We start from the raw sequence: 14473 nt of genomic DNA on the forward strand, positions 1-14473 counted from the left end.
TTGGAAGATATAGCACAGCATTAATTGTGTCAGTTATACCTCAACTGGCAGCCCACTTGCCTCTGAATCAAATGATTGTGGGTTCCAGTCTCAATCCAGGATGTAAGCACAAACATCCAGACTGACATCTCCAGAGCCAGTGGGGAGAGGGGAGAGGGGGGGGGGGGGGGGGGGTGCTGAGGGGCTGTTGGCTCTTGGTTGAGCCAGGAAACAAAAGCCCTCACCACTCTCCCACATTATCCTGAAGGAGAGTTATTTCTGATATTTATCCCTCATCATTAACACATTGTCACAGGTAGATAGGATAGTGAAGAAGGTGTTTGATATGCTTTCCTTTATTGGTCAGAGTATTGAGTACAGGAGTTGGGGGAGGTCATGTTGCGGATGTACAGGACATTGGTTAGGCCACTATTGGAATATTGCGTGCAATTCTGGTCTCCTTCCTATCGGAAAGATGTTGTGAAATTTGAAAGGGGTCAGCAAAGATTTACAAGGATGTTGCCAGGGTTGGAGGATTTGAGCTATAGGGAGAGGCTGAACAGGCTGGGGCTGTTTTCTCTGGAGCGTCGGAGGCTGGGGGGTGACCTTATAGAGTTTTACAAAATTATGAGGGGCATGGATAGGATAAATAGACAAAGTCTTTTCCCTGGGGTCGGGGAGTCCAGAACTAGAGGATATAGGTTTAGAGTGAGAGGGGAAAGATATTAAAGAGACCTAAGGGGCAACTTTTTCACACAGAGGGTGGTATGTGTATGGAATGAGCTGCCAGAGGAGGTGGTGGAGGCTGGTACAATTGCAACATTTAAGAGGCATTTGGATGGGTATATGAATAGGAAGTGTTTGGAGGGATATGGGCTGAGTGCTGGCAGGTGGGACTAGATTGGGTTAGGATATCTGGTCAGCATGGACAGGTTGGACCGAAGGGTCTGTTTCCATGCTGTACATCTCTATGACTCTATGGTGGGAGCTTGGTGTGCCCAAATTGGCTGCAAATTCTACAATACAATGGTGACTATATTTCAAAATAGGGGCTGAAAGGTTAACACTTCCACTTCTGATTCCCCTCAGGACTGTCACCAGGGGGCTCAAGCATGACCCTCCCAGGGCAGTACTGAGGGAGGGCTGCACAATTGGAGGTACCATCTTTCAATGAGACACCAACAATCATTCTGTTGTCCAAGGTGAACATAAAAATTTCCATGAACGCATTTATAAGACAAGCAGGAAAAGTATCCTGGCCAATGTTTGCTCCTCACATATTTCATGATGGTCTCATTGTTGCACTTCTAATTTCGGAGATTGTTGGTCAGGCCACCATTTTTTAGCCATTCCTAATTGTAAGGAATGACAGAAGATTGGAGACATTGGGACTGTTCTCCTTGGAAAGTTTGGGAGGAGGTTTGATCACAGTTTTCAAAATCATGAGGGGTCTAGATAGATTGGACAGGGAGAGACTGTTCCTACTACTGGAAGAATCGAGAATTAGAGGGCACAGGCTTAAAGTAATGTTGATGTGGACATGCCGGAGTTCGGCTGGGGTGGACCAAGTCGGAAGTCACACAACACCAAGTTATAGTCCAACAGGTTTATTTGAAATCACAAGCTTTCAGATAACTGCTCCTTCATCAGGGGAAGTAATTGGGAACAGAACCAATGGTAATATGAGGGCAGCATGGTGGCTCAGTGGTTAGCACTGCTGCCTCACAGCACCAGGGTCCCAGGTTCAATTCCACCCTCGGGCAACTGCTTGTGTGGAATTTGCACATTCTCCCCATGTCTGTGTGGGTTTCCTCCGGGTGCTCTGGTTTCCTCCCACAGTCCAAAGATGTGCTGGACAGGTGATTTGGCCATACTAAATTGCCCATAGTGTTGGGTGCATTAGTCATAGGGAAATGGGTCTGGGTGAGTTGCTCTTTGGAGGGTCGGTGTGGGCCAAAGGGCCTGTTTCCACACTGTAGGGAATCTAATCTAATCAAGATGTTTTTGTGCAGCAAGTAGTTAGGGTTTGGAATGTGTTGTCAGAGCCAAGGTCAACTGAGGCTTTCAAAATGGATTTGGTGCTCTCATGCTGAAGTGGGCTCTGTCCCTCCCTCTAAGCAAGAATTTCCAGCTTCAATTCCCACTCCAGCACTTGGCCAAGGAAGGTGTATTCAATTCACAATCGAATCAGTTGATTATCAAACTGTAAAACCCTTGCAACCCACTCCAATAGCAGGCTGTAAGAATGGGACAGCTTCGTGGTTAACTATGTGATGGGAAGACATTGCAGCCTTGAACGTCATTAACCATAACTCTGGGCTACAACGTACAGGTCAAAGTGCATGTTACCACAGCAACCTGTACTCAGTGAACTGTATCTAGATTATGGTTACCCTCGACCTCTTGTTATATCAATCTATTCCATAAAATACCCCTTAATTCAGGACTTCCTCCTGCCACTGATAAACAGGAGAAAGATGCATACAAACAATGCTTGGAAAAGTGATGGAGTCAGATTCAATTGAGGCATTCAAGAAGGACATTGGATCATTATTTGGATAGTGACGGTGTGCAGGGAGAAGGGGGGAAAGGCACTGGGTAATAGACTGGAGCAATGGGCTGAATGGCCTCTTTCTGCTCTGTAATAATTCTGTGATTCTAAAGAGGTCTCAGATTGACAAACAGTCTTGTCAAGTTGGCATAATTGCATTGAATTAAGGAGTAATAGACAGAACTATCTCCATCTTCTAACTTAGAACATAGAACATAGAACAGTACAGCACAGAACAGGCCCTTCAGCCCACGAGGTTGTGCTGACCACTGATCCTCATGTATGCACCCTCAAATTTCTGTGACCATATGCATGTCCAGTAGTCTCTTAAATGTCCCCAATGACCTTGCTTCCACAACTGCTGCTGGCAATGCATTCCATGCTCTCACAACTCTCTGTGTAAAGAACCCGCCTCTGACATCCCCTCTATACTTTCCTCCAACCAGCTTAAAACTATGACCCTCGTGTTAGTCATTTCTGCCCTGGGAAATAGTCTCTGGCTATCAACTCTATCTATGCCTCTCACTATCTATAACTCAATTGGGTCCCATCTCCTCCTCCTTTTCTCCAATGAAAAAAGTCTGAGCTCAGTCAACCTCTCTTCATAAGATAAGCCCTCCAGTCCAGGCAGCATCCTGGTAAACCTCCTCTGAACCCTCTCCAAAACATCCACATCTTTCCTATAATAGGGCGACCAGAACTGGACTCAGTATTCCAAGTGCGGTCTAACCAAAGTTTTATAGAGCTGCAACAAGATCTCACAACTCTTACACTCAATCCCCCTGTTAATGAAAGCCAAAACACCATATGCTTTCTTAACAACCCTGTCCACTTGGGTGGCCATTTTAAGGGATCTATGTACCTGCACACCAAGATCCCTCTGTTCGTCCACATTGCCAAGAATCCGATCCTTAATTCTGTACTCAGCTTTCAAATTCGACCTTCCAAAATGCATCACCTCGCATTTATCCAGGTTGAACTCCATCTGCCACCTCTCAGCCCATCTCTGCATCCTGTCAATGTTCCGCTGCAGCCTACAACAGCCCTCTATACTGTCAACGACACCTCCAACCATTGTGTCGTCTGCAAACTTGCCTACCCATCCTTCAATCCCCTCATCCAAGTCATTAATAAAAATTACAAACAATAGAGGCCCAAGGACAGAGCCCTGTGGAACACCACTCACCACAGACTTCCAGGCAGAATATTTTCCTTCTACTACCACTCGCTGTCTTCTATCGACCAGCCAATTCTGTATCCAGACAGCTAAGGTCCCCTGTATTCCATTCCTCCTGACCTTCTGAATGAGCCTACCATGGGGAACCTTATCAAATGCCTTGCTGAAGTCCATATACACCACATCCACAGCTCGACCCTCATCAACTTTTTGAGTCACATCCTCAAAGAACTCGATAAGGTTTGTGAGGCATGACCATAAACCATAATCAAGCCATGCTCTTCCAGATGGTCATAACTTGTGAGGTTCCTGCTGATTTTGGGGTGTCTATTCACCTTATCCCTCACCCAGAAGAAAAACAGAAGGTACCTACCTCACTATCTCCACATTCCTTGCCTTTTGTCTCGATAGTTTGTTCACTCCTGCTTCACCAGCCAAAATAATGTCATTATTTTCAGTCACAATTCCAGTGCTGACATACCCTAAAGCTTCACTGCATCTCGGTGACACAATATAGTAACATTTCTTTGTTGCCGGTGCATAACAGTAGCTGGCTTCGGTGTAACTCCTGTGTCTTGACTTGATTCCTTGGCCGTTGTTACCAATGCAGAGAAGGAGATCAGTATTTTCCATCCCATAACGCAGACTGAGAGATGGATGCTGCTGGGCTTTATGGATGGTCTCTATAGCAACCTGAATCATGCTGTAACATTCCCCATTGCTGAGGAGGATGGTGTTCCTTTTGAGGGTCTCCCTCAGGAAGCTGGGACTAATAAGCTCCAGTCTTACCCGCTTCATGAGCTCCACAAGGTGGGCTGCCCGGGAGTTCCTGTCGTGGTTCACCCAGCGAACAACCAGATCCAAAATGCTCTCCTCACGTGAGATATTGAGATCATCAGAGCAGATCAAAGGTAGCAGCTGATGTCCTTCTACCTCCAGCACCTCGTCCTGCAGACAGACCTCTGCAAAGTGTCGGTGAAGGTACTTACCAGCTTGATCAGCCAGGTCTTCGGCTGACAGCTGCTTAGCAAAGTAATAAATCCCGAGGCAGTTTGACACGTCCATGTGATCCATCATGTATTTCTGGCAAGTCAGGAAGACACCTTCCATCTGGAGGAAGTAAGCCATGGTGGCCACTGCCTGGACGTTGGAGTTGGTGAGGCACAGTTCGGAGCTGTACATGTAGTTCAGAATTGTTGCCACACCCTCTGCCTGCGCATCGTGTAACACAACCTCCCTCTGGCTGCATTCTGCCAGGCCGCAGGTGAACATTGCTCGGAAATACGGGCTGAATGCAGCCAATACAAGCCGATGGCAAGGGAACTGGCATTCTTCAGCCAAGAGCACGACATCCGTCAACTCATCTGCGTCCTTCATGGTATTAATCTGCCGAAGCAGATTCAAGCTGTGCTTGACCTGAGCACTGCCCTCACGATCCATGGCTGGCTTCAGCTCCTATCCACTGCAAAAACAAAATATTGAAAGGTTTGGTTTTCGTCAAAGTTCCCATCACTGTCACATGACCAGAGCAAGCTTGTTTCCTAGGGTAACTCAGTTCATACAGCCCATAATAACAGTTAGCCATTGTCTCTCAGTCATTAAGCAGAACAGATCAATACGTCTTAGCAGGACTTATATACTTAATGGTAAGGATCTAGGGGGTGTTGCTGAACAAAGAGACCTTGGAGTGCAGGTTCATAGCTCCTTGAAAGTGGTGTCGCAGGTAGATAGGATAGTGAAGAAGGCGTTTGGTATGCTTTCCTTTATTGGTCAGAGTATTGAGTACAGGAGTTGGGAGGTCATGTTGCAGCATTAGAATATTGCATGCAATTCCGGTCTCCTTCCTATCGGAAAGATGTTGTGAAACTTGAAAGGGTTCAGAAAGATTTACAAGGATCTTGCCAGGGTGGAGGATTTGAGCTATAGGGAGAGGCTGCACAGGCTGGAGCTGTTTTCCCTGGAGCATTGGAGGCTGAGGGGTGACTTTACAGAGGTTTATAAAATCATGAGGGGCATGGATACAATAAATAGACAAAGTTGTTTCCCTGGGGTGGGGGAGTCCAGAACTAGAGGGCATAGGTTTAGGGTGAGAGGGGAAAGATATAAAAGGGACCTGAGGGGCAACGTTTTCACACAGAGGGTGGTACGTGTATGGAATAGGCTGCCAGAGGATGTGGTGGAGGCTGGTACAATTGCAACATTTAAAAGGCATCTGGATGGATATATGAATAGGAAGGGTTTGGAAGGAAATGGGCCAGGTGCTGGCAGGTGGGATTAGATTGGATTGGGATATCTGGTTGGCATGGACAGGTTGGACATTAGGGTCTTTTTCCATGCTGTACACCTCAGTGACTCTGTGACTCTAATATGTGTCAACCAGAATTTCCCACCATCATTCCCACAGTTCCATCTCATCAAAGCAACAGAGAGTATGTTGAAAGTGTCTTTCTCTGATTAGCATAGTGGACTGAATGGAGCGTCGATGTGACCTCTGCAGTTTCTGCTGTTAGATCATAAGGCACAGGAGCAGAAATGAGGTCATTCGGCCCATCAAGTGTGTTCTGCCATTAGATCATGATTGATAGGTTCTTCAACTCCATCTTCCCCCTTTCTCCGCACAACTCTTGATCCCCTTGGCAATCAAGAACCTATTTATTTCCATCCTAATGACCTGGCCTCCACAGGCTTCTGTGGCAATGAATTCATAGATTCCCCACTCTCTGGCTGAAGAAGTTTCTCCTTATCTCCATTCTAAAGGGTCTTCCCTTTACCCTAAGGATGTATCCTCAGGTCCCATTATGATGAAGGGCTTTTGCCCAAAACATCGATTTTCCTGCTCCTCGGATGCTGCCTGACCTGCTGTGTTTTTCCAGCACCACTCTGATGTAAACTCTGGTTTCCAGCATCTGCAGTCCTCACTTTTGCCCTCAGGTCCTAGCCTCTCCTACCAATGGCTCCGCCCAGGCCATTCAGTATTCTGTAAGGTTTCAGTCAGATCCCCCCCCTTCATCTTTCTAACCAATGACCTGGATGTGGGGAGCAAAGTCATTGTGTCCACATTTGCAGTTAGCACCAAGATAGGCAGGAACTTACAATACAAAGAGGACATAAAGAGATTGCAGATGAATTTTGCAGATGAACAAATGTGTAAAAATCAGGCGGTTGGAATATAATGTGGGAAACTATGAAGTTGTTTAGTTTAACAGAAAGAATGAGAAAGTAGGGCTGAACTTAAACAGAGGATGACTGTGGAATTCCAAGCTATGGAGCGAGTTAATGTTTTAGTTCATGAGCCACTGAAGATTGCTGTGTGGGTACAGCACGTAATTAAGAAGGTTAATGGGTTGGCCTGTTACTACAAGGACAATTGAAGATACAATTTAGAATGTTATGTTTCATTTATACAGTGCATTGGTGAGACCATATCTCGAATATTGTGTGCAGTTTTAATCTCCTTGTTTCAGGATGAAAATGAACTAGATGCGATTCAGAGGAGATTGATACCGAGAATGAGTTGTACGATGGGGGATAAACCGTCCTGCTTAATTTAAACCAGCAACACAGAAAAGATTTATTAGATGCAGTAATCTGTGAAAATTCGAGAGGCCAAGAGCTATTTAAAGTAAAAGCAACAACTTTATTTCTTAAAGTATAACAGAGAATAATTAGCTAACAACTATTTACAACTCCTTCCTCTAACCTATCTTTTACTTTCTCATCTACAATACTAGTCCAATAAAACCTCCCAAATAAGCTTTACCAAAATTCAAAATAAGCCAGACATTGAGTCTCCTTTTCTTCTTCTTCTTAGGGATTTCTGTTTCACAGGTCACTGATCGATAAAGGTACCTTTAAGAGAGCTATTTTTAGGCAGTCTCTATATGCTGGTGATGTGGCAGTTCACCTCGGAACTTTTCGATTTTCCCCGGTCTTATACCCCCAAAGCATTGATTTGTGTCATTGGCTTTTAAGATTGTCAATATACTCAATTCAAATTGGATTGGAATTTGTTTTTTTGGGGGGTTTAACTTAAACTGATTGGCCTAACTCGAATCTGTTTTTGTCTCCAGGCAACCAGCTACCCCAGTAGCTGGATCACATGTTACACTGTATCTTATTCAGAACACTTGGTGCTGTCAGGGAGTCTGGTAGCTTTTAACTTTCTTAAAGGTACAGTACACCCACACATCTTCACAACACTTGTCTTCACTGGAGGTTAACAGAGTGAGGGCTGATTTGATTGCAGTGTTCCAGTGAAGCTCAGCACAAACTGGAAGAACAGTCCTTTCGGGGACTCTGCAACCTTCTGAACCTAATACTGAGTTCAGCAATTCTAGGGCTTGAGGCCATTATTGAGGTTTATCTAATCATGAGGGACATGGATAGGATAAATAGACAAAGTCTTTTCCATGAGGTGGGGGAGTCCAGAACTAGAGGGCATAGGTTTAGGGTGAGAGGGGAAAGATATAAAAGAGACCTAAGTGGCAACGTTTTCACACAGAGGGTGGTACGTGTACGGAATGAGCTGCCAGAGGAAGTGGTGGAGACTGGTACAATTACAACATTTAAAAGGCATCTGGATGAGTATATGAATAGAAAGGGTTTGGAGGAATATAGGACAATTACTGGAAAATGGGGCTAGATTAGGTTGGGATATCTGATTGGCATGGATGAGTTAGACCGAAGGATCTGTTTCCATGCTGTACATCTCTATGACTCTATGTCTTTACCCCCAACCCCCACACACCAGGATTTGTCATCACTTGGGCTGCTACTGCACACAACCTCTTGTCAGCTACTAATAGTTCCCATTAGCAGCTATTCATTCCCCCAAACTTTATCAACTCCTTTGACTATCCAAGAGTTTTTCTCTCTTTGGGCTCTATCTCCAACTATCATTTACTCCTCCCCCCACCCCATCTTCTGTATAAAAACTAAACTGATCCTAGCTACCATCAGTTCTGAAGAAGGGTCACTGGACCCACAACGTTAATTCTGTTTTCTCCACACAGATGCTGCTAGACCTGCTGAGTTTTACCAACAAAATTATATTTTTGTTCCAGGAAACATCAAAGAGCGGCACAATGATATGAACAGGCAGGTCGGATGGGAAGATAGGAGTGAAGTCACATGGTTTGCATAGTTGAGAGTGTGGTGCTGGAAAAGCACAGCAGGTCAGGCAGCATCCGAGGAGCAGGAAAATCGACGTTTCGGGCAGGAGCCCTTCATCAGGAATGAGGCTGGAAGCCATCTCTCCACCCCCGAGGCTTCCAGTCTCATTCCTAATGAAGGGCTCCTGCCCGAAACGTCGATTCTCCTGCTCCTCAGATGCTACCTGACCTGCTGTGTTTTTCCAGCACTGCTCTAACATAGAAGTTGCGAAGTTATGTTACAGTTGTACAGGACATTGGTGAGGCCTCACTTGGAGTATTGTGTTCAGTTCAATCACAGTGTTATAGGAAGGTTATTATTAAATTAGCAAAAGTGCAGAAGAAATTTACAAGCATGTTGCCAGCACTCAAGGGTCTGAGTTATAGGAAGAGGTTGGACAGGCTAGGACTTTTTACTTTAGAGCGTAGGAGATTGAGGGGGGATCTTATTGAAGTGTAAAAGATCATGAGAGGCATGGATAGGGTGAATGCACTCGGTCTTTTCCCCAGGGTTGGGGAATTGAGGACTAGAGGGCATCAGTTTAAGGTTAGAGGGGAAAGAATAAAGGGGAACCTGAGGGGCAACTGTTGTACACAGAGGGTGATACGCATATGGAATGAGCTGCCAGTGGAAGTGGTTGAGGCGGATACATTAACAACATTTAAAAGGCATTTGGACAAATACATGGATAGGAAAGGATTAGAAGGATATGGGCCAAGTGCAGGGAAATGGGGTTAGTGTGGATAAACATTTTGGTCGGCATGGACCACTTTGGGCCAATGGGCCTGTCCCCATGTTATAGGACTCTATGGCTCTATGATTTCATAGAATGGCAGATTAGACTTGAGAGGAAAATTGGTCATCTGCTAATCCTAGTTTTCGCACCTCTTAGTCGGTTATTTTGGAAATTCCTTGGCATGATGAAGAAGTTCATTTAAAAAAACTTTCAGCAAAGAGGCTTTTTTCTCTGTTTCTCAAGTTCTTACAAAGTGTTTGACCTTTAATACTGATTGGCTCACCATCAACTTCCAATACAGCTCCTGCATGGTCAAAAAAAATGTCTTAGTATGTTTCCTGTACTTAGGATTTTTTAACAAGTTTTTCAGGAACTTTAAATAATTATTAGAATGTAAACATAATCGAAGCAAATTGTAAACATTGTAAGAAAACATCAAGCATAAAGTTGTAAACTTATACAGTTTCCTGGATTTTATTTCCCTACTTTTTGTAGTACATTGTTCAATCTGATTTTCCAAGAGTTTGCCTTTTCTTGAACTGCTGCCATTTTCAATCAGTTTCAGCATCTTTAACAACAAGATGTTGGGAAACTTGAAAGGGTTCAGAAAAGATTTCCAAGGATGTTGCCAGGGTTGGAGGGTTTGAGCTACAGGGAGAGGCTGAACAGGCTGGGGCTGTTTTCCCTGGAGCGTCAGAGGCTGAGGGGTGACCGTATAGAGGTTTATAAAATCATGAGGGGCATGGATAGGATAAATAGACAAGGTCTTTTCCAAATGATAGGGGAGTCCAGAACTAGAGGGCAAAGGTTTAAGGTGAGAGGAAAGATTTAAAAGGGACCTAAGGGGCAACTTTTTCACACGGAGGGTGGTACATGTGTGTGGAATGAACGGCCAGAGGAAGTGGTGGAGGGTGGTACAATTACAGCATTTAAAAGGCATCTGGATGAGTATATAAATAGGAAGGGTTTGGAGGGATATGGGCTGGGTGCTGGTATATGGGATGAGTTTAGGTTAAGATATCTGGATGGCATGGACAAATTGGACTGAAGGGTCTGTTTCCATGCTGTGTATCTCTATGATTCTATGGCTCTCAGCGTATAAATGATGTTTTCATAAGCTACTGACAGTTTTTTTTCTACCATGTATACTTGTAAGATGTTATTAAAGTTTAAAGTTACACAAGGATTGATTAAAAACCCTATCCTTTGATAATCCTATGACTGTAGCCATTATACAGGTAATTACTTTACCTTCTGTAACCCACTGTTACTAAAATCCACATTGAGGCCGAATGTATTTTAAGTAATATGTATATTAAATAAAGGAGCATGCTGAAAATTTTACTCCACATCACTGGTGCAAAATGACCTTTCAATTTATGGTCCTCTGTCTTCTGCAATGCACTTAGCACAAAGAGTAAAGATTTAAATCCATCCATTGTGATCTCCATGTGCTATCCACCTTAATTATGAAAATTGCAATCCTCCTCTCCCATCCTAATTAATATTTCATATTTTATATTCAGGTTTGAAATACTGCATTCATTCCTTGACATTGCTGCTCAGCTAGAACATAGTCCAAAGTCACGCAACGCCAGGTTATAGTCCAACAGGTTTGTTAGAAATCACAAGCTTTCACAGCACTGACCCTTTGTCAGGTGAAGTGGAGGGAAGTGCACAGGGATCATTCTAAGATAATTCTTGGTAATTAATTGTGTCAAAAGATAGTACAAATGGCGTGAGTGGAGTGTTGACAGTTTAAATAACAAGTCTTTGCGGGTGATCAAGAGGGTCAGATAGTGTGAATAAAGTGACAACAGCTGAACAGCAAGTGAAGGGATGACTTATAATCTGACTAAGGCCGAGAGATAATTACAAAAAAATCATTAAGCAAAAATAAGATTGAATATACCAGACTTCGAATAAGTTTGGAGAGGAGGCAGGGGTTGGAGGAGAGCTGTAGGGACAAGGGGCACAAAACAGGGTTAGGGTGTAGCACAGATTCTCTGAAATGATCCCAGTGCTCTAAATGTGTTTAATTATGAGCACAGGTTGCATAGACCAGTTGTGTGTTTGCTTATGGGTTTAACAAGCAACAAAGATTGGCAACCACAAAAGACGTCAAAAAGACAGAAAACAAGAGGTGGGGGCAGGGGTGTAGAAGCTAAATCAAAGTGGTGTGGGGGGGTCGTAAAGGAAATCTACCCCTCCCCTTCCTGCCCCTCTCTTCAACATTTGCACACTCACTTCAGTGGAGACCATCCCTCTTTCACCACTTTCCTCTCGTTCACCCCCTTCCTCACCCTTTGCCCATCTCCCTCCCTTCCTGCCTGTCCTCCAGCCCCCACTGCCACAAGACTTGCCTCTCATCACAATTTCACACACAGGCTACTTCTGCATTCACTGAGCCTATCAGCAGCAAGCAAGAGCGAGGACTAGCCAGGGATAGGAGGAGCAGCTCGCCATTGACGGGGCTGTCTCAGGTATGATTGGACAGGGTGTGGTGAGGGGGGGGGTGAATGTTTCTCTCTGATCGACTGTCACCTGACTTTTCTTGGGATGAATTCAGCCTTTTTGGGGGGTCAAATTTGCCCTCCTTCCCCAGGATATTTTAAGCACTGACAGCTTCAAAGATGCTTAGGCTCCCTACATTGTGGAAACAGGCCATTCTGTCCATCAAGTCTGCACTGTCCCTCTGAAGAGTATTCTACCAGAGACCCAACCTATCTCTGCAACCCCACATTTCCCACAGCCAATTCACCTAACCTGCACATCTTCGGACAATGTGATGAAACCAGTGCAAACCCATGGAGACACAGGGAGATTGTGCAACCTCCAGACAGACAATTGCTTGAGGGGGGGATTCAAACCTGTGTCCCCGGTGCTGTAAGGCAGTAATGCTAACCCCTGAGCCACCAGGCTCCCCTCCACATCCATCAGAGTTTTACCTGCACTTCCACATGTCATTTACTGTATCCATTGCTCCTGATGCGGTCTCCTCTACATTGGGGAGACAGGATGCCTACTCGCAGAGCACTTCAGAGAACATCTCATGGACACCTGCACCAACCAACCCCGCTGCTCCTTGGCTGAACACTTCAACACCCCCTCCCACTCCACCAAGGACACGCAGTTCCTGGGCCTCCTCCATCACCACACCCTAACCACCTGATGCCTAGTGAAAAACACCTTACCTTCCGCCTTGGGACCCTTCAACCCCATGGCATCAATGTATATTTCACCAGTTTCCTCATTTCTCCTCCTCTCACCTTATCCCAGTTCCAACCTTTCAAGCGCCCTCTTGAACTGTCCTACCTGTCCATCTTCCTTCCCATCTATCTGCTCCACCTTCCTCTTTGACCTATTACCATTACCCCCACCATCATCTACCAATCACATCCCCAGCTACCTTCCACCCAGTCCCACGCCCTTCCCATTTATCTCTCCACCCCCAAAGCTCCCAGCCTCATTCCCGATAAAGGGCTTATGCCCGAAACGTCGATTCTCCTGCTCCTCGGATGCTGCTTGATCTGCTGTGCTTTTCCAGCACCACTCTCTTGACTCTGATCTCCAGCATCTGCAGTCCTCACTTCTTCCACCATGCTGCCCAAGTCTATTGCCATTATCCTTTCAGACTGTGCCTTGGAGCTCATAACAACCAGTTGAATAAACTAACTTCTCCTCCCCCGTCCTCTGGGTTAGTGATTTATGTGGTTGGCTTAAACATGCTGTCTCTTACACTGCTGCAGTAAGTTTACAGCTGACATGATTTGTGAGGCTGAATTTTGGGAGGATTAGACACTGTATATCCCTTCACCCAAACCCCCTTTTCCATTCCGATCAACTCTGGTTTGATTCCAATTTGAAACCAATGCCTCAGTCACTTAAAACTCTACAGTAAATCATTGTAGAGTGGGGAATCACACCACAGACATAAGTCTGTGTTCACTTGCTCTCATGTGCCACATGCCTTGGTAACTTTGCATTAAAAATAGCTCCCAGACATCAACACCACTCCTGTAATCTTCCACAAAAAAGCAAACAACACGATACTTAGGGTGAAAATTGCAAAGTGCTGTAAAAAGGAACACTTTTGCCTTTCAGTGATTAAGTTATGTTTGGATTACAGCCCACTTACCTCGAACACAAACACTTTAATACCCTCGAAAAGGCATCCAGTGCAGTGACAAGTGCAACTTGCAACAATCAATCCAAGAGCCTGTATGAGAAGACTGTTTATTTCTTAAAGGGGAAAGCACGCTGCTACCTAACTTTCAGGTGTATTTTTCTGTAAATACTTTATGATTTTAATTATTCACACAAGATGTTAAACAAAACAACAAATCCTGAAAACTGTTGTGCCTCTTTCTTGGCTTGAATTCCTCCTAACCTTCACTAGACCCCTTCTGGTCTAAGCATGTTGTCCACTCCCTTGCCCTGTCTCGATTGGTCATAAGAAATGTCAACCAGGATGACTGACTGGCTATTGGTTTAGCATTACCTTTTGTCAGCATGAGGCATCATAGGAATTGTAGTTTTGGGATATCATAGAATCATAGAATGGCTTAACAACAGAAGGCCATTTGGCCCATCGAATCCAGCTCTCTGCCAGTGCACTTTAGCTCATCCGTCACCCCTCTCTTGCCCCATAACACTCCAAATTCACTCCCTTAATGCATTTATCCAATTCAGTTTTGAAAGCCAAGACTGAACCTCCTCAGTCCTGCTGTTTAACACTACGCACCATGTGAAGAATCATGAGCGTTGATTTTTTTTTAATTCAGCCATGGGATGTGTATGTTGCTGGATTGGCCAGCGCTTATTACCCATCCCTAATTGCCCCTTAACAATGTGGTGGTGAACTACCTTCTTGAACCGC

General features: G+C 44.8%; 1 protein-coding gene across 2 annotated transcripts in view; it reads right to left on the reverse strand.

Moving 5' to 3' along the window:
* Positions 1 to 13972, reverse strand: part of kbtbd12 (kelch repeat and BTB (POZ) domain containing 12) — a 49756-nt gene extending 35784 nt beyond the window's left edge. Inside the window, exons 1-2 of one of the 2 annotated variants that reach the window (XM_043707588.2) lie at positions 13733 to 13972; positions 4081 to 5169 (exon numbers count right to left, since the gene is read on the reverse strand). In XM_043707588.2, the coding sequence (XP_043563523.2) occupies positions 4081 to 5147 (1067 nt within the window). In that variant the 5' untranslated portion in view covers positions 5148 to 5169; positions 13733 to 13972. Of the gene's footprint in view, positions 1 to 4080; positions 5170 to 9743; positions 9879 to 13732 lie in introns of those variants that run through there. The other variant, XM_087994060.1, reaches the window with a different exon arrangement.
* Positions 13973 to 14473: the final 501 nt, after the last annotated feature.

Source organism: Chiloscyllium plagiosum, unplaced genomic scaffold (genome assembly GCF_037043375.1).
Source record: "Chiloscyllium plagiosum isolate Xiang-an unplaced genomic scaffold, Cpla_swu_hap1 HiC_scaffold_14, whole genome shotgun sequence".
Classification (NCBI taxonomy): Eukaryota; Metazoa; Chordata; class Chondrichthyes; order Orectolobiformes; family Hemiscylliidae; genus Chiloscyllium; species Chiloscyllium plagiosum.